Source organism: Lissotriton vulgaris, chromosome 8, assembly GCF_964263255.1.
Source record: "Lissotriton vulgaris chromosome 8, aLisVul1.2, whole genome shotgun sequence".
Classification (NCBI taxonomy): domain Eukaryota; kingdom Metazoa; phylum Chordata; class Amphibia; order Caudata; family Salamandridae; genus Lissotriton; species Lissotriton vulgaris.
In genome coordinates, this window is record NC_141696.1 from 125,072,944 (window position 1) to 125,095,831 (window position 22,888).

At 41.7% G+C, this 22,888-nt stretch overlaps 1 protein-coding gene across 1 annotated transcript in view; it reads right to left on the reverse strand.

The window, feature by feature from the left end:
- Window positions 1-22,888, reverse strand: part of PGM2L1 (phosphoglucomutase 2 like 1) — a 680,235-nt gene that overhangs the window by 44,372 nt on the left and 612,975 nt on the right. Inside the window, exon 12 of the mRNA XM_086933811.1 lies at window positions 14,193-14,382. Within this exon, the coding sequence (XP_086789937.1) occupies window positions 14,193-14,382 (190 nt within the window). The remainder of the gene's footprint in view (window positions 1-14,192; window positions 14,383-22,888) is intronic.

The window sequence follows — 22,888 nt, forward strand, 5'->3', positions numbered from 1 at the left end:
AAACATACGACTTCCTCGTGGAAGGATGCTTCGCCTCCTTTACAATATCCATACAGTCAGAATTCAATTGTAAGTGACCATATTGGATGACCTCAGGAGCCATGCTGCCAACCGAAGGAAGGACAAGTTTGGGTGGAAAACTCTCCCCGCCTGCTTGATAGAAGATCCAGGCGACATGGCAACCTCCTGTGTGGCACTTCCGATAACTGAAGGAGGTCTGGAAAACACCATTGGCGAGGCCACTCCGGGGCTATGAGAATCATCCTGGAATTGGCCCTGTACATCTTGTTGATCACTGCTGGTATTAATGGGATTGGTGGAAAATCGTACCGTAAGTTCTGACACCATTCTATCAAAAGGGCATTCCCTTGAGACCCTTACTGGGGAAACCTGGATGCGAAGACGGGGCATTTTGCGTTTCCCGCGACTGCAAACAGGTCGATGTCTGGAGTTCCCCATGCCTGAAAAACTTCGTCGTTGAGAACCCAGTCGTGAGCTTCGACGAAGTCTCTGCTGAGGAAATCTGCCTGAGAATTGAGAGAGCCCGGCAGATGAACAGCTATAATTGACAAGTCCCTTGCCAGCAACCAGTTACATATGGTCTGAGCCTCCATGGAGAGAGTCCTTGACCGAGTACATCTCTGTTTGTTTAAATAATACATTGTTGTTGTATTGTCTGTCTGAATTTGAAGAGATCGAAACTTTAACGACGGAAACAGGGACTTGAGGGCCAGATGCACTGCCCTTAGCTCCGGCAGATTGATGTGGTAACCCCTCTCGGAGTCGGACCAAGGACCTTGTACTTGCAAAGGGCCCATATGAGCACCCCAACCCTGGAGAGAGGCGACTGTGATCAGAGTCTGTGTTGGAAGATCCTGATGAAAAGGTACTCCTTTCATTAGATGCGACCTCTTCATCCAACATCGGATGGAATCCTTGGCTGCCTGATGAAGGATTATCTGATCCTCCCAGCACCCCGATATTTGCATCCATTGGTCCAGCGGATGCATGTGCAATCTTGCATTTAGTACTATAAAGATGCAGAACGCCATTGACCCCAGTAGAGATGACACTCAACAAACTGTCGGGGAACTTGTATGCAGAAGAGTCTGGCATTTTGTTCGAATTGATAACCATCTCTCCTCCGAAGGACACACGTTTGTTTTTTCTGTGTCTAGGAAGGAGTCCAGATAGTGAATTCTTTGAGTTGGGTTTAGTACAAACTTTTTGAAGTTGACCTGAAGTCCCAGCTTGTGTAGCAGTTGAAGACATCTTGAGAGATGATCCGGTAGCAGAGATGGGGACGAGTTTTTCAGGAGCCAGTCGTTCAAGTAAGGGTATATGAAAATCCTCTGCTTCCGAAGGAAGGAGGCTACCACCGCAACACATTTGGAAAAAGTTTGGGGAGCTGACTTCAGCCCGAATGGAAGAACTGCATATTGGTAATATTGAACAGAGACTCGAAACCTTAGAAACTTGCGATGTCTCTTTGAAATTGGAACATGAAAGTATGCGTCCTTTAGATCGATGGAACACATCCAATCCCCTTGGTGAAGTTGGGGAGAGATTTGATGAAGTGCCAACATCCGAAATTTCTCCCTTTGAATTAATCTGTTCCACAATCTCAAATCCAGTATAGGTATGTACTCTGCAGTGGGACCTTTCTTTTGAACAAGGAAGAAACGAGAGTAAAACCCTTGATTTCTTTGTGGAGTTGGAACTCTCTCTATCGCTTTTTTGTTTAACAAGGTGTTCACTTCCTTTTGCAGCAAACTGTGGTTTTGATGAACAACACCTTTTGGAACTATGGAAGGAGGAGGTTTCTTGAATTTGAGTAGATATCCGTTCTGAACGATGTCGATGACCCACCTGTCCTTTGTTAAACGCCTCCACTGGTCCAGATATAATGCAATGCTTCCCCATACCGGAGTGGACAACGGCTTTGGAGGAAGGTCCGTCTCATGGTTTCTGTGGCTGTTTTGAACCTGCAGACTGCTGTCTGTTACCGCCTCTGCTCCGTCCAGGTCTGTATTGTTGAAACTGCGACCTTTGGTGCGATTGGCCTTGGTTTTGTGAGGACCAGTTCGATGTTTGCCCACGCTGCTGAAAAGACCGCTTGTCGTAGGGACGAAAGCGACGACGAAGCTCTTTCTTTTTCTCTAGGCCAACAGCCTTAAGGGTATCTAGTTAGTTTTTCATTTTAGCCATTTCATCGTCAGCATGCGACCCAAACAACGTTGATCCATTAAAAGGCAAATTAACAATTTTCCTCTGAGCATCAGGCTTGAGGCCTGTGAAGCAGAGCCAGGCTGATCTTCTGGAACAGATTCCATGGGCATAACCATGAGCTGCTAAATCAGCAGAGTCGGACGCCGTACTAATAATCTGGTTGGCAACCAAACCTTCTTGTACAATTTCCAAGAAATCTTTTTGACCTTCCTTAGGTAATTTCTCAACAAATCTTGTCAAGGAATCCCATAACAGTCACTCATAGCGTCCCAGTAGAGCAGCTGCACTTGCCACTCTCATTACGGACCCCGCCGTATTACACATTCTCTGTCCCAAGGAGTCCATGTTCTTGCTATCCTTTTCAGGTGGAGCAGATGAAATGGACATAGCAGAATGTGCCTTCCTGGTAGCGGCAACTATGAGAAAATCCGGTGGTGGGTGAGTACGGAGGAATAAAGGATCCTGATCTGGAGCCTTATATTTCTTTGCAATCATCGAGGGCCCAGAGCCCACTGTGGCAGGTGTTAAAAAAAGTCTTCATTGCCGGTTCTAGCAACCCTGGTACTAAAGGCAGAAGAGGTCTTGCCGAAAACCTATGATGTAAGGTCTCAAATATAACCGAAGAAGTAACTTGAGGCACAGACAGTTATGTTAAACTTGTTGGCCCCCTGACATAACACCTCACTGAAAGTCCCCAGATCATCAACAGGCGATACCCTAGAAGGTGGCGTTGAAGAAATCATAGGAGAATAGTCTCTGTAGGATGACCTCATTGACATGGTCGTTGCAGGAGACCTCTGCCTTCTCCTTGGTGTAGGAGACCAATGTGATCTGGTGCGATCTCTTGAGCGTAAACGTTGCATCAGAGGAGATCTGAAACGTCGCGGAGACCTACTGGCAGGAAGCCGTGCGCATTCCAAGGCAAGAGTCCTTTCATCAGTTCTGGGTTGCATCTTCCAATGACGAATGCTTTCCAGCCATCTATGAGACCTGTTGGCAGGAGGTGACTTGCGCACCGGAGAGCCCTCCGGCGTAACCTTAATAATCTCTATCCCCATTGAAGATGAAGAACTCCTTATTGATCAGGGAGATCTAGACAGTGGTCTATTCACTTCTTCCACATGAACCAATTGCTTGTCCCCCAACGTCTAACGCCTCGACGTCGAACCAGAATGCGCCACCATCAACGACGACTGAAGAGGAGAGGCTCTGACAGATGGAGATCTACAGGACGATGCCCTTGACGTTGGTACCTTCGACGTCGACCGTTGCTGGTCAGTCGGTGACCTAGACGTCGGCTCTGACCTCGACCAAGACCTGTGACGGGTCCGAGAGGTTGATCTGGAGTGCCTCGACGCCGACCTTGAAGCAGGTGGGGGAGATCTCGACGTCTACTTCCTAGATGTCGTTAGCCTCTTCGATGTCGATCGAGACTTCTCATGCCTTGAGCCCGAAGCATGTCTCGATGTCAACTTATGTCTCGACGGCGATCATGATCTTGACCTCCTGCGCTTTTCAGGTCTCAACGTCGTTCTACTCCTCACCCTCGACATCGATCTACTTCTCACCTTTGACGTCGATTTTACTGCGATCGACACCACATGTCTCGACGTCGATAAACTCTTTGACGCCGATCTGGTCTTCCCAACGTTTTCGACGTCGAATTACTTCTTAAAGGTGATGTCTTCGACAACGATTTCACTGTTTCTACTGACCTTGACGTCGACAGCGCTGACGGCGATCTAGACTTCGACCTTACTTTTTCAACCAGTCTCGACGTCGACGGCACTTCATGATGCTTTTTCTTACTCCTACCATCAGGAGAAGCAGATCTTCAACGTTTTTTGGGAGAGGAGGGCCTTCCAGATGAAAGTTGACTTCATGGGCCCTTTTCATGATGTTTCCCTCTCTCCATAAGACCAAGAAGACAAATCTTCTCTCTTTCCTTCAAAGTCCTTCTGGAAAGTTGAAGGCAGTGTAACATGTCTCTGTGTCATGAGAAGAAGGCAAACACACCACACACACCGCATGGGGATCGGTTTTGGACATCATCTTCCCACAGGAAGGACACTTGTAGAATAAAGGTGGCATTTCTGACTAAAACCAGCAACCAATTAGTAAGAAAAGATTGAAAAATACCACCAACAATCAGAAATATAACAAAAAGTAGGAAATAACTAAATTCTGACTGAAAACAGTCAAAAGCAGTTGAGCTTAAGTTCCAGGTTCCTCACAGAAAGAGCCAGAAAAAACAACTCACCTAACTGTCACCTGTGGGGCATGATGGGAGCAGGGTTCTCCTGGAGGCCTTAAAGGCAAAGTGTTCAGATTCTCTGAGGCCTTAAAGGTGAGGTGCTAGTCTCCTTTTCTGTACAGGGATGTTATTTCCTTATGCAGCCTGTTTAGGCTAATTGCCTTCCATTACCTGTTTCTTTGATGAAAATAAAAGGTGTTTTTCTGTGGAATGCAACTAATGCTCATGTCCTTTTCTTGCATTATATGTTAGGAATTATTTTCATACTACAGAAAGGCATGCAATTATGGCTTTATTAGCCTATTGGATATACTTTTGGGCTGTATAGTATTAGTTTATACATGTATATGTGTATAATTTTTTAGTACTATGTACTCTTTTTATATATTTTACACATATAGATGTATTAGGCTATGTGTTCCGGGTTCCCGCTTAAGGGCAGAGATAATTCAGTGCTTATGACTATTGATGAGTATCCCCTGGAAGAGAACATGGCCCACTGCAAAGAGAAAGTAGAAATCCTGACAACATCAGACCGAGAGAGAATGGGTGTGGAGACAGGGTTGGTGGGGCCAGTCAATGACAGCGCAAAGAGCCCTAAGGCTTGGACTGGTTACCACCTTGCTTTTTGGGCGGTCCTTTAGAGTGAGGTGGTGTGGCTGACTAATAGGGTGACAGGTAGATTGATTGTCTAATAGGGAACCGGAGGTTGTGGTTGTTGGTAAAGCAGAGGTTTAAAACCTTCTTGGTAAGAAGGTTAACCTCTGCCTCCCATAAACCAAAAGAGTGTGTGCTATTACTACTGTAGAATTATCAAAGATCCAACTGCACCTGCGTAAGTCTTGGAATGTAGAGCCTAGGTTACATGCCAGCCAAGTGGGTTAAACCCACAGAATGGCATTTCTATGATTCTATTCTGGATCTTCAATGTAGCGACTCCGGCCATCTAGCAGAACTCAGTTCTGGCTATGTTAATCAACATGACAGGTCTGCCAACATTTGTTGGTCCAAGCAGCCAATAATGATCATAAAATTACTTACTTTAATGAAAGTGGACACTAGAGAAGAAATCCTGTTACCAAATCTGTTCATTATATGACCTTCCCTGTCAGGTTGGAGTGTACAGGGAGAAGGGTTGTGAGAACAATGTTGTATAGCTTGCATTTTGACAGTCTGCATCTGGATGCCCTGTTAGAAAGGCTGGCATACTGTCTGGCACTTTATATTTCTTAACCAGCACTGCGACCACGGAATGTGAGGAGGCTGATGCTGGTGTTATCCTTACGCCTTCCTGCCATATGTGTCATTGTTTGGATTAGGCTTTACAGACTTTTTTCACATCTCTTTAAAGTTATATATTAAACTGTCACTATGGGGTGGAAATAAGCTACTTTGTCAGGCAGCAAATATACATGCAGTAGCATGGTTTTGTCCATTGTTTGGACAAATCAGTCCACCATCTCAGATGATTCTGTGCTTACGTAGTTGAACAACTGACCTTTCTCTTTCGCTGCCCAGCTATGCTTGTCCCTTTGCTGAAGTAGTCTAACTGGTGCCTTTGATGGTAGAGTTGAAGTTGGGATTGAGGATGGGCCAGTAGGATTGGTGCTGGTTGCACCAGTTCTGTTTCCTGAGGCAGATAATGATCTGTATGAGGTGTTGGACTGGCGGGACACTTCTATAATAGTCCTCCACCATACAAAGCAAGTCATAGACTAGGTCGAAGCTACAGCAAAAGATCGAACACCAAATGAAGTTGGTGTTACTCCCAGGACTAGCAGGAGAAACTTATTCACAGTGCACTGGTCTGACTAGTTGTACCAGGTACATTTTACGGCTAGCAAGTCCGGTTTATTTAAGAAAATGAATGTATTAATAAAAGTCACTGCTTTAAAAACAGTCGGTTTCTGTACAGAAAGCCAATGCAGCTTTTTAAGGAAAATGGAATCATACTTTCTGAGCACACACAGAAGACGTGTAGCTTCATTTTGGATGAGTTCCAATGACCATAGGGATCTACAGATTTTGTCGTGAATATTCAAATAAAAACAAATCCTAATCCCCATTGACAAATGAGAATGCAGACCTAAATATGATAAAATGCAAATCCAGAGGTTCTAGACACGTGATTATGAAGCAGGATGGAGGCACCCAAAGCTGCTGACCAGATGAAATAATTTATGTGGATTTTCAAAAAAGTTAAAAGAACTTCAGTTTTACTGGGATTAAATCTTTAGAATGTTGGCTGACATGCAACAACAGACACCAGTAAACAGACTGATAATAGATAATCTGAATTGAGAACAGATCGTAAGTGTGGCGAAAGACTAGCTATAAGTAGAGTTTTCCACCTACTAGTAGTCAAAATTACCTCATCCTAGTTTTCTTTTCCTGATAATTGACTTGTGGATGTGATAGATTAATGGCTGATCTAAAGGTACATTATTCTGTGATTCTCCTTCCAATTTCAGGAGTTTCATTGGATAGAGTGGAGAAACTGTACTGAAGACTGTTAGCAGGAAGCAAGACTGACACCATTGCCTTAGCTGAAGTAACGGGTGCAGGAGATCAGTTTTCAGACTGTCGTAGACCAATCTGGAGTTGACCGTGGAGTTATCTACAGCAATGAATTAACGGTACTAGGTGTTGATGAGGGTATTGGCTCTGGCAACTTACAGGATGGAGGTGCAATGGGAACGGTGATGAAAGCAGCTGTCATTGTGAAACACGTCAAAAGCCCGATTAATGAGTATTCCATTGGCCCTGTAGCTCTCACCCGTGTCCCAAAGAACACTTTGATCTAGCATCTGGTTAGATTTCTAGAGAACGATTTTTAAAAAATGATATGAAGCCAACTCCTCTAATGAAAAAGACATTTCAGGCATCTTGCATCCTTTTCTTTTTGCATATTTATATAGCGCGAACTCGACCCGAAGGTATTGGAGAGCTTTACATGAGCACCGTATTTACATTAAACATTCAGGCACGGGGAGATTACGTGATTTGCCCAGAATCACAGGATGTGGATGCGACCTCGAGGCTCGAACCCTGGTCGATTGATAGTTTGTGTAGACTTATCATCAGAGGAATTGGATCACAGGTCCTCTTCTTTTTAAGCCAACTCAGAAGTTAATCTTCCTAGTCAGTCAGTATTTTGGATGAACATTTGTGCATACCTTGTAGTCTTTTGGTTAAGGTGTAGGCTAGTGAGAATAGATGCAGTCCGAGTAAGTACAATCTCTTCTTCCCACAAGATCCACATAGCTACAATAGAATCCACTTTGGTGATTCAGCCACGTCAAAACCACAAAACTGTTCCACAAGACTAAAATACATGGGCAAGGGCAACTAGCTTCAGAAAAAAGGAATCTTAATCCAGGAAAAAATAGGTGTAGAAAACCTCAGATATGGAATAACTAAGCAGAACTCTGAGTGGACTCCCTTTCACATAAAGTGTAGAAATACTCAAAAGGCATCTGTGGAGCCGTCACCTCACTGGCGGAAGAATGGATGTTATTAAAAGGGTGTCTGCTCTACTAAAGTGAGGGTTTCACATGCCTTTTAATAATGCAGATGCTTTTTTAATACTATTTTAAAAATGCAACAATGGGTACTGCCAGATTAATGATGGGGAATCATTCTAGCACGTAAATCAACAACTCGTTGCTCTCCAGGTTCCATAAATATTGTTTGACAAAAGGATACAGCAAGGACAGCATAGCAGCATCATAAGCTCACCTCTAAGCAATGCGGATTTTGCATCAACCCCTCTAGTGGAATGCATTTGAAAACAATCTGAAGCAATGTACAGACCAGTCATAAAAACTTTTAACAGTCAATAAGGTCCACCTAGAAATATTCTGCTTGCAGATAGACTTCAACTTACCTCAGATATTTCCTGTAAGTCTCTGTTACCTGTACATGCAAATAAGCATCCCTCAGTTTTAAATAAAAATGCGAGAGAAAAGGCAGGTGGTGCTGCTGCTTTAAGACCTTCTCAACCAATCTGCTGTTCCGGCTACTGTAATGAAGCAAAGTTAGCTAGAGCCGTTGAAGTGACACTATTGATTAAATGTAAAGCTAGGAGAAGCCAGGCCTAATGCCTACCCTGTCACCCAAGTTTCCTTGAATTTGTGTAAAGAGGCATCAGCCTTTTCCTCAAAAGCTTTCTAATTATCAAAGGACTGATCCACTACCTGGGCCTGCACATTTAAAGAAAAATGGTCATGTGCATCACTAGGTTCCATCAATCGCACAGAGGTTTGTATAGTGACCAGATGTGTTTGCATGATTTTATTTGAGGCAGAAACACCATCAATCAACAGGTTCTTAACATTGCATACGAAAGCCCAGAAATACTGCTTGTACTCCTCAGTCAACTTCCCTATTACCATCACACGGCCTGGTACCACAATGCATAATTGCATGCCAACAAAAACACACGGCCTGGTACCACAATGCATAATTGCATGCCAACAAGAACAATCATTAGAAGATTTCAAGGAAGAATGCCCAATGTAAAAATCTTGTTACCTATGGAATCTAATCCATTAGTTCCCCTTGTCAGGCAAACTGCAAGACTAGACTCCTTCTTACCCTTAGCTGCAAATACTTGAATAATCAGACTCTCCTGAGTTGGATGTCTTAACAAAATGGTAGGATCTGTTGGAGCTAGTCTGTACTTTCTTGCCACAGACTTTGAAAAGGTAGGTGTAAACTTCAGGCCTCTGCGCATCTTTGAGGCCAAAGGTGCACCAGAGGGACCCGAACAGTGCCAAAGATGCAGAACCTGGCTTCCCTGAAGCCCATCAATCTGTTGCGATGTCGGTGGTGTATTTGGAGTGAATCTGGATCAATTGCAGAACTGGCTTTTTTGTGGATTGGAAGCGAGACACAGCGACACGTTGACACCCTTGTAAATTCTCTTAAGATACAGTGGAAGATGGGGACGGGTCCCACTTGGCTATTCTGTGTTTCCTTTATAACTTTGGTTTGGACTTGACCAGGATGAGGACGTGTGTAGCTGTAATGACTTCAGGAGTGGGTCCACCCTCTTGACTTTTAATAGGACTTGTGAATGTTCCTCCGGTATTCGGCATATTAGAGATTCACTTCATATTCCTGGTTTGGCTTTGCATTCATGAGAGTGCATTCCTCACACAACTTGGGAGTTGTGCCTTGAGCCCAAACACAAAAGGAATAAATGGTTGGGGGTCTGTCACATACGTCTGTTTATAACTGCATGGTTTAAATCCTATTGTCCTATAGTCTTCAGCAGGGAACATAATTATCTTGAACATTGGTTTAATATTGGCAAAAAAGTTCAGCAAACGACAAAGAAAACTAAAAGCATGAGCTGCTGGGGGTATGGAAAGAAAGAAACAGATGTTAAACGTGCAAGGATGGCTCCTATATTGGTTCTGCTCTATAATGGAACAAAGTTAAGGTGGCACTGCATGCTGCCACTTGAAATTAAGCAACAGCACTACTGTCAAAAGCTTCTGGAACCAGTCTGACACCTGGGGATTATTCTAAAAGTGAGTCACTTCTGTCAGAATTATCCATCAGAATATATGAAATGGTTTCACCTGAACGTATCCGTATGGGGGACGACACAAATTATAAAATTTGTAGTAACCCGTTTCAATTACGGGCTGGATTTTACCTACAGGAGCAGTGTCAAGACTGACTTGAATACGGCTGGATCCAAACTGTGGTGGCATGGTGAGTGGCATAGTGAGCAAACAAATGGGTTGGAATGCTACCCAGAGTGACTGCAGTAGTTACACTTATGGCAAGATTTTCCTCTCATCACATTTTGTGTGTTTGATTTCAGTGGTGTGCTAGGTATCCTACCACTGATGATTACATATACAAAACTGAGATCCATAGAGCAAGACATCAGGGCTCTTATATGGGGGATTATAAGGCACAGATTGAAAGTTTACCAACTGATCAAATTTAGAAAATATGGGGTTATGAATCTACACAGTTTTGGGCGCTACTATACAACATTGTGGCTTTGTAGTTAATGTACGTATGGCCAAGAACTACTGATGCCCTTGGCATTAGAATAGAAAAGATCTCATTGGAGATGGCATAGGTTTTCATATGTTAAATGCATCTAGATCACCTACATTGCTATCCAAGAAACTTATGATTCGAACCATGGTTAAAGTCTAGCTGAATGTGCATAAGATATTAAGAAACAATGCTACATTTCACAAAATTACACCCATACAGAATATTATGAGAATCTTCATGGTAGAGCAACCTTTTTATTGGGATTAATGGAAGGTAGTAACTAAGTCTTTATCGGATAAGGAGATAATGAATGGGGAACTAAAATCTTTCATACCCTTACAAGAGGAGTTTAATCTATCCCCACCCAAAAGGTAGAAAGATGCAAACTATGGCCACCACCCTGGGATAGTTAAGAATCCCCCATACTACAATTCTTGGGATTGTGGGCACAATATCATGTTATACATGGTGGACCTGTATTGGACACTGGCAAACCACTCATAGTCCAAACTCTTGGGATTTCACCTACATGCCAAATTGCTGACAGTTTTAGATGCAAGAGGATAAGGGCTTAAACAGCAGTTCTGGGATTGCCTTCTGGAAGAAACAATTACACTTTCTACTGAAGAGAGAGCTGGTACCAGGTTATTTTTACAGGTTCAGATGAAAGGTTTAAAAGCTGCAATAGTGCCTGAAGTTTTCCTTACCTGCCTACTGGATGGCACAATATGTGCTGCAGTCCACTTGTGACATTTAAGTTTCTATGCCATTGGTGTATTTTTTTTCTTATAGCATGTACTATGTATGTATGACCTTACTACAAAGTGAAATATGCCAAATGGGGTCAGAATACATACACTGGAGACTGGACAGTAGTACCCAAGTGTGCAGTATCATCGTGCCATGAAAAATGAGAGTGCCTACACAAAAAGAAGCACTTTCACACAATACTCACCTCTCTGAATCATCCACCGCCCCGAGCACACTGAGTGGTTACCCAGTTTGTAGCTGACATTCAATCCTAGAAGACAATTCATTAAGATCAAACCAACTAAAACATAATTCCTTCGGTTCTCCACTCTCTTCAAGTCTAGCTCTACAATCTGATTATGCCAAACTGTCATCCAGTCATTGAGGAATGTGCAAAATCACCAGGCTTCTCTGAGCATAAGAATCTGAACCTACAAACGCATGTCAATTCATTGGCTGTAGAGGTAGGGCATCTGCTCATGCTCTTTCATGGTACGGAATCCTTCATCTCAAATGATGATAAAGTTTAAACCTATCTCTTCAAATCCTGATGGCTTTAAAACGGCTTCACATGGAGACAAGTGTTATAAGTTAGAATTAGCCCTCATTACATATTAAGGCACGCTACTCTTCATATCTAATGATCTCACCCAGAAAGTGGACATCTCATGAAAGCAGCATCACCTTTGATGTGCAGAAAACCTACTTCTTAAAATCATATCCTTCGGGAAGATAAAGACATTGAAGCAATCTTTCATGGTCTGAAAAGTCATCCCAACAATTATCTGGATAACCTCTTCCAGGTCACCCTAAAACAAGAATTGGAAAGTCTGTTTCAGCACCTCTTCCATTATAAAGGGTTCAAGCAAGTTTTTCAAACTCGCAAATTCTCCTCTATAGATGTTTCAAGCTATTTCGGTAAAATGATTGATACAGGTCCACATTTTTACATTGCTCATTCACATGCCTTTTTATTTGTGACATTGCTATTTAGCCCTAGATTTATTTTTAAGGATATTCAGCTAATTATTCATATCATTCATATCCTTATACCAAGATATCCACCGAGTAACACAGAATGTGTCTTTTGTACAAGGGTCTGTCACTTTACATCTTTAATATACATTTTATTCAGCAAGCACACGTTGATTCTGCCAAATGGCACTATATAAAATGCTCTGCTGCTCGGTTGAATCTTCTGGACTCAAACGAGTTTGTGCAGAAGTGAAAAAACGTAGGTAGTGTAGGGCTCAGCCCCGAATACAAATTCCTAGATGGTATCAGAGGTACAAGGCGTGTTTCTTAAGCTCCACTACTACTACTAAAAAAAAAATTACTCACTTTCTTGGCAGTATGTGCATTATGTAAATGTCACCCTTGTTGGACTTCCAGCACACCACACTCATCAGTCATAAATCTACATACAATAGAGCTGTGGGTTTGACCAAACAGCTTTGAAAAATGCACACTGTCTTCCAGAGGAAAAGTGAGCAGATTTCAACCAATTGTGTGCACAATCTAAGCTTCAGTCTAAGGGAAAAATAAAATCATACTTATTGTCACTAGCCAAACACTGCCCTTGGTACACCCTTTTTTCTGCTATACATCCTGATGACCAAGTTCAGTAGAAGAATACCCTAAAGGTTCTCAGCTTGTACCTCTCCTAGGTTTGAATACGGTACAGCTGGAAACGCTTAGCACTAAAAACAAACTTTGATAGCCTAGCTTCCTGTCCTTGCTCTGTTTTTTGTCTTGCTTGTGTCCTCCAATGATCATTGAGGTTGAGGCAATTTGGTTAGCTATAAATGCCTTACTAAACTATTAAAAGAAAAAAAATAAGTTTTCATTAAGGTATTGAGTAGAAGAATTCAAAATATGTGACAAAATATTTTTCTGAATATTTAATCGGATTTTTGTTTGTTGGTCAAAAGCTAAAAAGTGTTTCCATGTTCCATCATCAAGTTCATGCAACATAAGGTCTTCTCACCCCTTCGCCACACTTTCCACGCCTCAGTAACCCAGGACACCCAAGACAGCCTCAAGACCAGAGACATCCTTCCCCTGCTGAAAAAGCCTACACTAGATCTAGCCAACCTTGCCAACTTCTGTACTATAACCCACTTCCCACATATTGGAAATATCATGTGGAAGGCAAGCACTGCCCAGCCACAGAAGCACATCAGCAACAATAAGCTACTTCAAGACTATCAATCACGGATAAAAAAAAGACGCTCTGCAGTAGTGAAATAAAACCCTCCAAGTGAACACTACCCTAGTCTTTTACGGCAAACACAACCCTTGCCCCCTGATCCTACTTGACCTTCACCTTTGACCATCCAGCACTGATCCACCCTGAAAACTCTCAATGACTTCACTGACACAAACCTAAAATGAGTCACACATCCTACCGTGCCAGCCTATAGCAACTTGTTCAGACAGGTGCTATCAGATCCAGGACTCCATCTATCGAGGCCCCCACAGCTATTCAGCCATCTATTTATCCTTCTATAAACTCTTAAGACAACAAGATCTTGTCCAGTATATCACCAAAAGCCATCCGTATCTGCATGTACTCATGCGTGTAATCATATGTTGTCTAGTGGCATGTGTCTGGGTGCTGCCTGTGTGAATGGGAGACCCTGTAAATATGTTTTATTGTTTGTGCATCCAAATAGGTCATACTAAATATTACATTTGCAACAAAGAACACATATGATAAAAAATGCCAGAACCGCTGGCGTTGCCAATGCTAGTACTTGAAGAGATTGGGCCCGTTAAGGCAAGTGAGACGTTCTCGGTCTCGAGATGAAATTCTAAACACAAAATGCAAGCATGCTCTTCATTGTATGTGTTTTACGTTTCTTACTTTGCCAAGAGAGCGTCATATAAGAAAATGCTAATTAAGTATTAGTTCGTACATTAAAACACAACTTACACACTTTGTATCATGTCGGCTAGTATCATAACCAGTCGTGATATCCCTTATGTGCAAAACCCGATACGAGCCACAAAATTCAGGATACTGTTTAGGGGAGCCGAAGTTTCGAAGCTGTTCAAATATCCTTTTGATCGTAGCTGGGTCGTGGCATATGAAATAGGAAGTCTTTGAGATGTGGTATCCATATCTAAAGGAAAACATTCAAGTATTTAAAAAGAGGATCTTCAGCCAATTCTAGACACAGAACATGACTTAATTTCAATGCTAACATACATTAGTGATACATGTACACATGCTCAGTATTTACTCATGATAGGAAATGTCTGCTGAGCAGAGGAGTAGGCAGACAACAAATAGTTAAAAATCATTTGGTCTAGTTAGCTATGCAGATGACAACTTTAAAAATAGCTCAATTACCAGACACAATGTTCAACGCTGCCACATCTCCGGGCACGCCGGTCTGATCCAGAGAATTTAACTGACTTGGCTCAGACTGAAGTGGCTTGCGCTCAAGATTACAACTGGTCCAGCTGCGCCCATCAATTAGTGTGGCTTCTCCAATGTTAGGTTGCTAGGGCAAAGTGCGGGGGAGACACGGAGATGGGGCTGAGGGGAAAAAATAATTAGGTCTCGCCTGCTGGAAGTAGCCAATCTACTTGCCTCCTGAAGGCCTTCAAATGCATCTTCCTCAATCTCGCCTTCTTCAGCCTCATTCTGCTGATATTCTTCTTCTCCAAGAAGACTTTGAGCCTCTCTCCTAGATCTTATCTTCAGGACAGGAGTCGGCGTCGACGGAGCCACAAACGGCGCCGATGAAACAGGCATCGGCGTCAAAGACTCCGCTTTGAAAGCCGGCAATGGTACCGACCGGAGTCGAGAAGAAGAACGACCTCCTGAAGGAGCCGGAGACTAAGATACCGGAGTAGAGAACCTCGAAGCCAGAAAATGCCAGGACGGCACCGTCGGCATAAAAGGCATGAATGGCGCCTGGGCATTAGGCTGTGGAACGCACAAATTAAAAGCAAGCGGACCCACAGGGCCCGAAGGCGTACCGGTAAGGTAGGCTGCCTTGGCAAACACGCCATGCATTGTGTTAAGGAACTGCGATGGATCCGTACCAGGCCCAGGGAAGGATGGGAACGGAGCCATATCCTGATCCTCACGAGGCAGTGCAGGCGCTCGTGAAGTCGGGCCTAAGTTTGGAATTGCTGGTACAGGCACAGTAGAAACCCTCTGCGCCACCGAAGAGCTCTGCCCAGGAGTACCCTTCGGCGCTATGAACGCGCCTGAGAGCCTGTCGGCGTCAGAGAACGGAGTCACTTGAGGAGAAGGAGAAGGTGATGGAGAAATGACATCTCTAATGCAATGCTTCCGAGCCAGTGAGGGCGATCTCGAAGCCCTATTCTTTGACGAATGATGTCGAGAACCATGCCTCCTCTTCTTCTTATGCTTCTTCGACTTCTAAGCATGCGAAGTCGATGACCTCGACTTCAATCTTTTTCAACCTTTTTTCTCCTTTCTTGCCTTTGCCATGAACTTGGCCTCACGCTCCTCCAAGGAATTTGGGTTCATCTTCCGACAGCAGGTACAACCATCGACATCATGGTCTGAAGATAGGCACCACAAACAGTTGTCGTGAGGGTCCATGATTGACATATGACCCCCGCATTCTCAAGGTTTAAACCCGGACTTCTGTGACGCCATCGTACTGCCACTTTCAAAAGAAACAGCAGAAACAAAGTAACTATCAAGAAATCAATGGAGAGTCCCAGAAAACTGTTAAGCGTCGTCGGGCGGAAAAAAGGGAACTGATGTCAGCACCCTGACGAGGTCTATTTTCTCTGATGACGTCAGATGGAGTAGCGAGCAGAGCCGTGTCTTTGTGATGTCCTCGTGGGAGAGCTAGGGAAAAAGTTTCTGCGGAATGCTGGCGCAGGCGTAATTCAAAAGGTGAGGAATCCACAGGTAGATGTATCCATTAGAAACAGATATATCTATTCGGGAATGGAAAAAGAATGGGAACGGAAAAGGAATTTTGGATAGACAAACACAAACAGGACATAAACAGACAAAAATAAATTTGCTCAGTTACTTCTTTCCAAATTTTAAGAATAAATATCATCCATTCTGATTCTTATTTTAATTAAAGGCATTCTAAACAAAGAATGTATAATACTTATTAATTCCATATAATAGTCATCCAAATACATTTGTGTAATTTAAGACAGGACCTGAGAATTCATCACAGGACATGCCTTGCTTATTGGCAAACCTTATCTATAAAGGCATCCCCAAAAGAAAACACCATTAATTTTAAATCCAGTTAGATATGCATGAAAACAGTTTTTGTTATGTAGGGTAATGATAAACAACATCAATTAAATCATCCCTCTACCTTTAATGGAGTCCCATATCTCTCACATGGGATGATTGAGATAGCATTGTATTAAAGGCTACAGGATTTTCTGTGGCTACTGATGTGAAACCATGGACACTACCCACAGATCGACACCATTAGAAGGTTAGAAAAGTATTTTGTCCCAAACTTTTGAAGAAGGAATCAATAACTACAATTTCTATCCATTTCTCCTGTCAACAATGACAACATTAAGATAATGTTTCTTACCAAATACAGATTTGCCAAGAAATGTGGTAGTATTCTTTCAAATCAATAACTTCAGTACAAACGTTTCAGCTCTAGAAATTAAAAATAGGAGAAACTCTGATTTCACGTAAAGTGTTACATCATTTTATCACATAGCAATTCTTAGTAAAAACATTTGGGGCCAGATGTAGGAGACCAATACCGGTCAGTAACTGCCGATTTCGGCCGTTACCGACCGGTATTTGGGTTTTGTAATGTATGGGGCCTTTGATTTACAGAATCGGTAAATTAACCGATTCGGTAATTACCGAATCGGTATTTGCCATCAAGGCCCATAGGAATCAATGGCAAATACCGATTCGGTAATTACCGAATCAGTAAATAACAAATCCTACCGATTAGGTATTTGTTACCGAATAATTACCTACATCAGATTTACTGATTCATGAATACTGAATCCGTAAAATTCGGTATTTATGAATCGGTAAATCTGATTTACCTACACCTAGCCCCAAGTTCATAACCTACCCTGAAAATCAGCAGGGATAACCATCTTTTGAGAAAATGGTGGAAGAAGGAATTATGAGATATGTGCCGGCTCTGCAGAGTAAAATGAAATGGGAAACTTTTTTTAGAATGCCTTTAAATTGAGATAAGAATCAGGATGGATGATATCTATCCTTAGAATTTAGAGAGAAGTAACTGAGGTAATATATTTTTATTTTTAAGTCCTCTTCATGTTTGTCTCTCCAAATTCCTTTTCCATTCCCACATTTATATATTCGTTTTAGGTTAATTCTTTTATGATTATGTATTTCTTGTCTTTTGTATAAAGGTTACATTCTTAAATATCTTTAAAAATAACAAGCCATGAAGAAGTGAAATATGATTTTGGAAATCGCAAAACACTTGTTGGATTGGTGTTAGATCTCATTATAATTCCTAATAAATTATTTTTAATTTTCGAATTTTTAAACTTTGAATTTCTGTCTAACATTACCATTAAATACAAGGCTGTCTATATATTCTGTTTGCACTTCTAGAGCATGCAGCAGAATTATTCCTCTGCTGTTTGAGCGCATATCAGTTTTCCAATATTGGCTGTTATATGCGTTTTCTTGCTGGCACCTGGGAAAAAGGGTATTTGAGCATATGTTGAAAGAGGTTTTTATACATACCGGTTTACGAAATTGAGTGTCTGAGTTTCTTTACTCTCAGGTGTGTCTGCTTGATTAATTTAGGTGGGCAGCAGCAACAAGGAATGCTATTTTCGAGATTGTTTCATTCTTCTGCGTGATTTACTTAAATCTTGATTTTCTGTTTTTATTTCTATATTATACATTTCAGGAAACTGCTTCAGAAATTACCCTTATCAAAAGAATAATTCTTCCCAATGCAATGTTGTGGGAAATTACTTCTTGCCTTATTTGTTCTAGGTCATAGAACTCCTAAACTCATAAAGCTGGCTCAGTAGATAACTGGATGTTTTACAATATCACACTCCTGCTTGCTGCTTACTCGAGAAGCTTCCAGGCCTCCGGTCTCTCAGTGTTCTGCATCTCATCTTCACCTGCTATTAATCGGCCTGGTTTTCCTATTGCTATTAATCTGCTTAGTTTTTCTATCAAAGGTATTTTGCTATATTAGATTCTCCTCTTTAAGGAAACAGAAGGATTCTTCAGTCTGCTTTCCTATTTCCCCTTTCCTGTTATAAGGAGGTAAAAAATGCAGCAGGCTGCAACTTCGTGTGAACAGACATCTGTTAGTCATGCAAAGGAGAACATGGATTGGCAGTTCAAGGTATCTGCCAGAACTTTTTTTAATGGAGATAACCATTTATTTCAGGGAATTTTCCATAAAACGGAAAGCAAAATAAAACAGCAAAATATTTAGTTCATGCAAAAAACATAGGAATATGATCAAAAACACGGTGCATCATTGGTTACAATTGCATTAATGTGCTAAGTTGCTCTGCCAGCCCACTCTGTTTTATTCACATGTATAGCTCATGTGATACACCTATAATACAAACAATACAAATGTAGATTAAAATACATAATTTATAATTCAATTAAAGTGTTTGGTCTCTCTTCCTGGCCACTCAGGATCTTTCCCAAGCACCATGAAGAGTTCGAATACTTTGTCAATCCAAAGGCTATAACAGCATTAGTATCCAATTTAAAAATCCTTAATGCAGTTCAATGTTGTATTATGATGACCAAATGATGACAAATTGGGACAATTCATTTTTCTTAAGATGGAGGTACACCGTACAAAAAAATACATGTGCCTCTGTTTCTGGTGCAGATATGCATACTAGACATATATCAGATTTTGGGATAGTTACTATTTGGATCTAAAAATATTGTTGGGTAGGATCCATAATCTGAATTCCACAAACAAAGTTTTAGCATCAGGAGGCATGATCTTGTCCATATAGAGCTCAAATTTCAGCACACTTGAAACCTAAGAGAGTTTCCACGAGGCTTCCTCAAATAGAATTAATACTTTACATCTTTAACCACTTGGCTGCTATGATTCTTCTGGCTCTTCAATGTAATTTCCATTGAAACCAATGGAAACTCCATGACGAGTTACCCTTGTCATTAGCGGCGAAGAGGTTAAGCATGATACAGTGCAAGCTTTATCAAAATTCCTCAACTTTACGAAAGTGTTCTTACATGGTTCAATTTCAACAGTTGACCAAATTCTTAGCTAAAGAAGAAGAGGTTTGAGATCGGCTAGATGAGCATTTCGTTTTATGCCTAAATCGAAAAAAGTAGGCCCACTGAGGTACTTTGTAGCATTTTTATTAAAAATCTTATGAAATGGTTCTCCATTCTACTCAAATTATCATTACAACTCCCCCAGAGCTCTGCGACAAGGTGCAGATCCTGGAGCCTTCGCACAATAAATTTGTAGGGCTGGGGACTCAGACCTAAATACAGTAGAACTGCGCATTTTTAAAAACAAACATTGCTCTATCCTGGATGATTAGGCAGCCCTTAAGATTAGGGAAGTCCAACAGAGTGTACTGGCTAGCTTTACACTCAGATGTTCAAAACGATTGACCCCGTTAAGTACGGTTTCCCCCATCTACAGTCAGCACTTAAATAATCCATGTGGAATAAGTACCGAACACTTATTCTTTGTTGTACTAATTCCCAGCATTGGCCATTAGGAAAAAGAAGGAACTTGTTGAGTACAGCTTGCAGCCACTTGGGAGTTTTTGAAATTAAAAGTGTTTTCTGCACCTCGCAGTGCAGATATTTTACAGTCTTCCAATCTGGATAGTCATTATTACTTTTCGCAAGATAATCAATTACACCATTGCTATAGAGTGAGACAAGCACACATTTGTATTGTACACCTCTTTGTACCCTAATTAAATTGGTCAACTCCCCTTTTTTTCCCTATTTTATTCAGGTGTAACTTTCAGTGAAAAAGGCGTATTATGGGCAATAGATTATCAAGATCCCCCATGCATTTTAAAACTTTCTACAGCCAGGGGGGCGCTAGAGGGTGCACAGGCAGAATGGCCGCCAGTAGGTGAGGCTTCTGCTGCCTGGATTCTTAAATCCTATATTTATCCTTCTTAACTGGACTGGTGCTCGGCTGTGGAGACGCCTAAGGCTAGTTAAACCTGAGTCCCAGCCTCGTTGAAAATTTGGGACAGCTCCGAGCCCGTATGCCAAAATTCTGATGAAAAGGAGTTTTCACCGGACTCTGCACTGGAACGGTGACTGGTGCGACGGACAGCGGCAGAAAACCCCGATTACCACGAGGAGTGCAGGCCCTAACTGATGGAAGAAGAGATTGGAGGGAAGACAACTGGAGATTCCGGATTGCATGGGGCGCCAGTACTGATATGTAAGGAGAGGAGCAACAAGTGGCACATGAGGAGAAGGCGAAGTGCAGAGGTGCCGTTTTCCCCTTTTTTTCTATTTTTTTTTCTCTCGGTTTACGGCTGTCGGCTCCGGATCACCGACGGGAATGGTAGGCGAGAACTGCTGAGGCTTGGACGATTACGGCCGTAATTGTTGGGAATGTATTCTTGTTGACTCGAGCTGTCACGAGCGTTCAGGTGTGTCTGGCTGCTCGTGACAAGCTCGTGTTGCTGTTACCACTTGTTATCGTTTGAGCATGCAGAATGTTATCGGTTGTGCTGCATCTGTTGATGTCGCATTACAAGCTGTAACTCTAAGGCGTGAGCATCTAATAAACTCCGTCTACGACTTCAACCTTCTTCGTGCCTTTCTTTGACTTCCCTACACTGGCGACGAGCGGGATCTGCATTACCTGCGTTTAAAGACTATTGGATTGTTTATTTTAATCTATATTTTTGTTTTTATCCTGGATTTACTTTGAAAATTTGCCAGCGCTATCAGATTTTCGTTTCCAAGAACAGCGTTGGATTACTGCTGTTTAAAGGGAAGCAGAAGGACCGTCGTTCGTCTAAAGAACTCAAAAATTCAGTATTTCTTACTTGTTTACCGTAGCGGCATCTTTGGAATCGTTGTCATAGGAGTCCGCGCATACAATTCTGAACTGCGCAATCCTACGCTACGCTCTTGCCATCGCGCGACTTCAAACCAACGTGACGTCTTGGGTCATCGCGCATGAGTGTCATCACGCAACGTTGCTAGGCGACCGATTTGCCGGTTTTTCATCGCGCAAAACAGGAACCACTACGGATTGTACTAAATTGATCGTCTCCTTTTCTAAAGTACTGTGGAGATCTTTTCTACCCTCAGTTATCGGACAACTGGGAATTCAACCAAGATAACTATAATCAATTTTTTTTTTCTCTTTTTAAGTGTGTTAGAAGGTTTTAGTCACAATCTTATTCGTATTGTGCACACTAAATATCTATGACTTTAAAGTGCATTCTTGTTTTTAAGTACTTATACATATTTCAATAGTAATTATATGTGTATATCAACTTCCTCATAGCTTGTAAATAATTAAGTTAACATGTCTGGCATTGTACCACCTCCTTCATTTTTGTCAGCACCTGGTGAGCCACCCATGGCTTGGGAGATTTGGGAACCTGTCTTCTTAGCTTATGTTGATGTATTGGAAGAAGGGAAGTGTGGACCAGAAAGGAAGTTGTCATTGTTAAAACATTGTTTAGGCGGTATTGCTTTGAAAGAATTTAAAACTTTACCTGTTCTAGTGAATCCAGGAAACATTAATGTATATGAATATGCTTCACAACAGTTATGTTTAAGATATGGGAAAAAGAAGAACGTTGTCATGGAGAGGTTTATATTTTACTCTCGGAAACAACGTGCTGATGAACCTGTTGAGGATTTTGTATCAGCTTTAAGATCGTTGGCTGTAACATGTGATTTCGAACATATTTCTTATGAGCAAGTATTAAGGGACCAGATTTTGATGAGAACTAATAACAAAAAAGTGCAAGAACGTCTTTGGACAACCTCTGATATGTCTCTCAATAATGCTATAGACATTGCAAAGTCCATAGAACACTCAGAGAAGTTTGTTAAGGAGATCAGGGGTAATGATAAGAGTGATGTTTTCAGTGTATCTAAAGACAGGGATAAGTTTAAGAAGAGTTTTTCGCAGAGAAATGAGTCTTTTTCTAGGAACGATAACAAATATAAGAATCAGAAATATGACAAGAGAACTTCTAAAGTATTGTGTTTTAGGTGTGGAAGTGATGGACATTTAGCAGATTATAAGAATTGTCCTGCCCTAGGCAAGACTTGTTCAAAGTGCTATAAAAAAGGTAATTTTACAAAGTTTTGTAAATCAACACCAGGGAAGATGAATTGTGTACATGAATGCTGTGAAGAATTTCAATCAGATGATGAAGAAACATTTCAAGTTAACACCGTTATCAATGTATGTGAAGATGGAGATTGCACAAAATTTCCATCTTGTATTGTAACCATTGATAATGTGAGTTTGGAAATTTTTGTAGACTCGTGTGCTTGGTACACCATAATTTCCCTATATGTCTTTAAGGATAAATTTCCGAATAAGAGTTTAATCGATTCTGATGTTTCCCCTGGTGGTTATACGGGTCACAGAATTGACCTAATTGGCTATTTTATAGCAAACA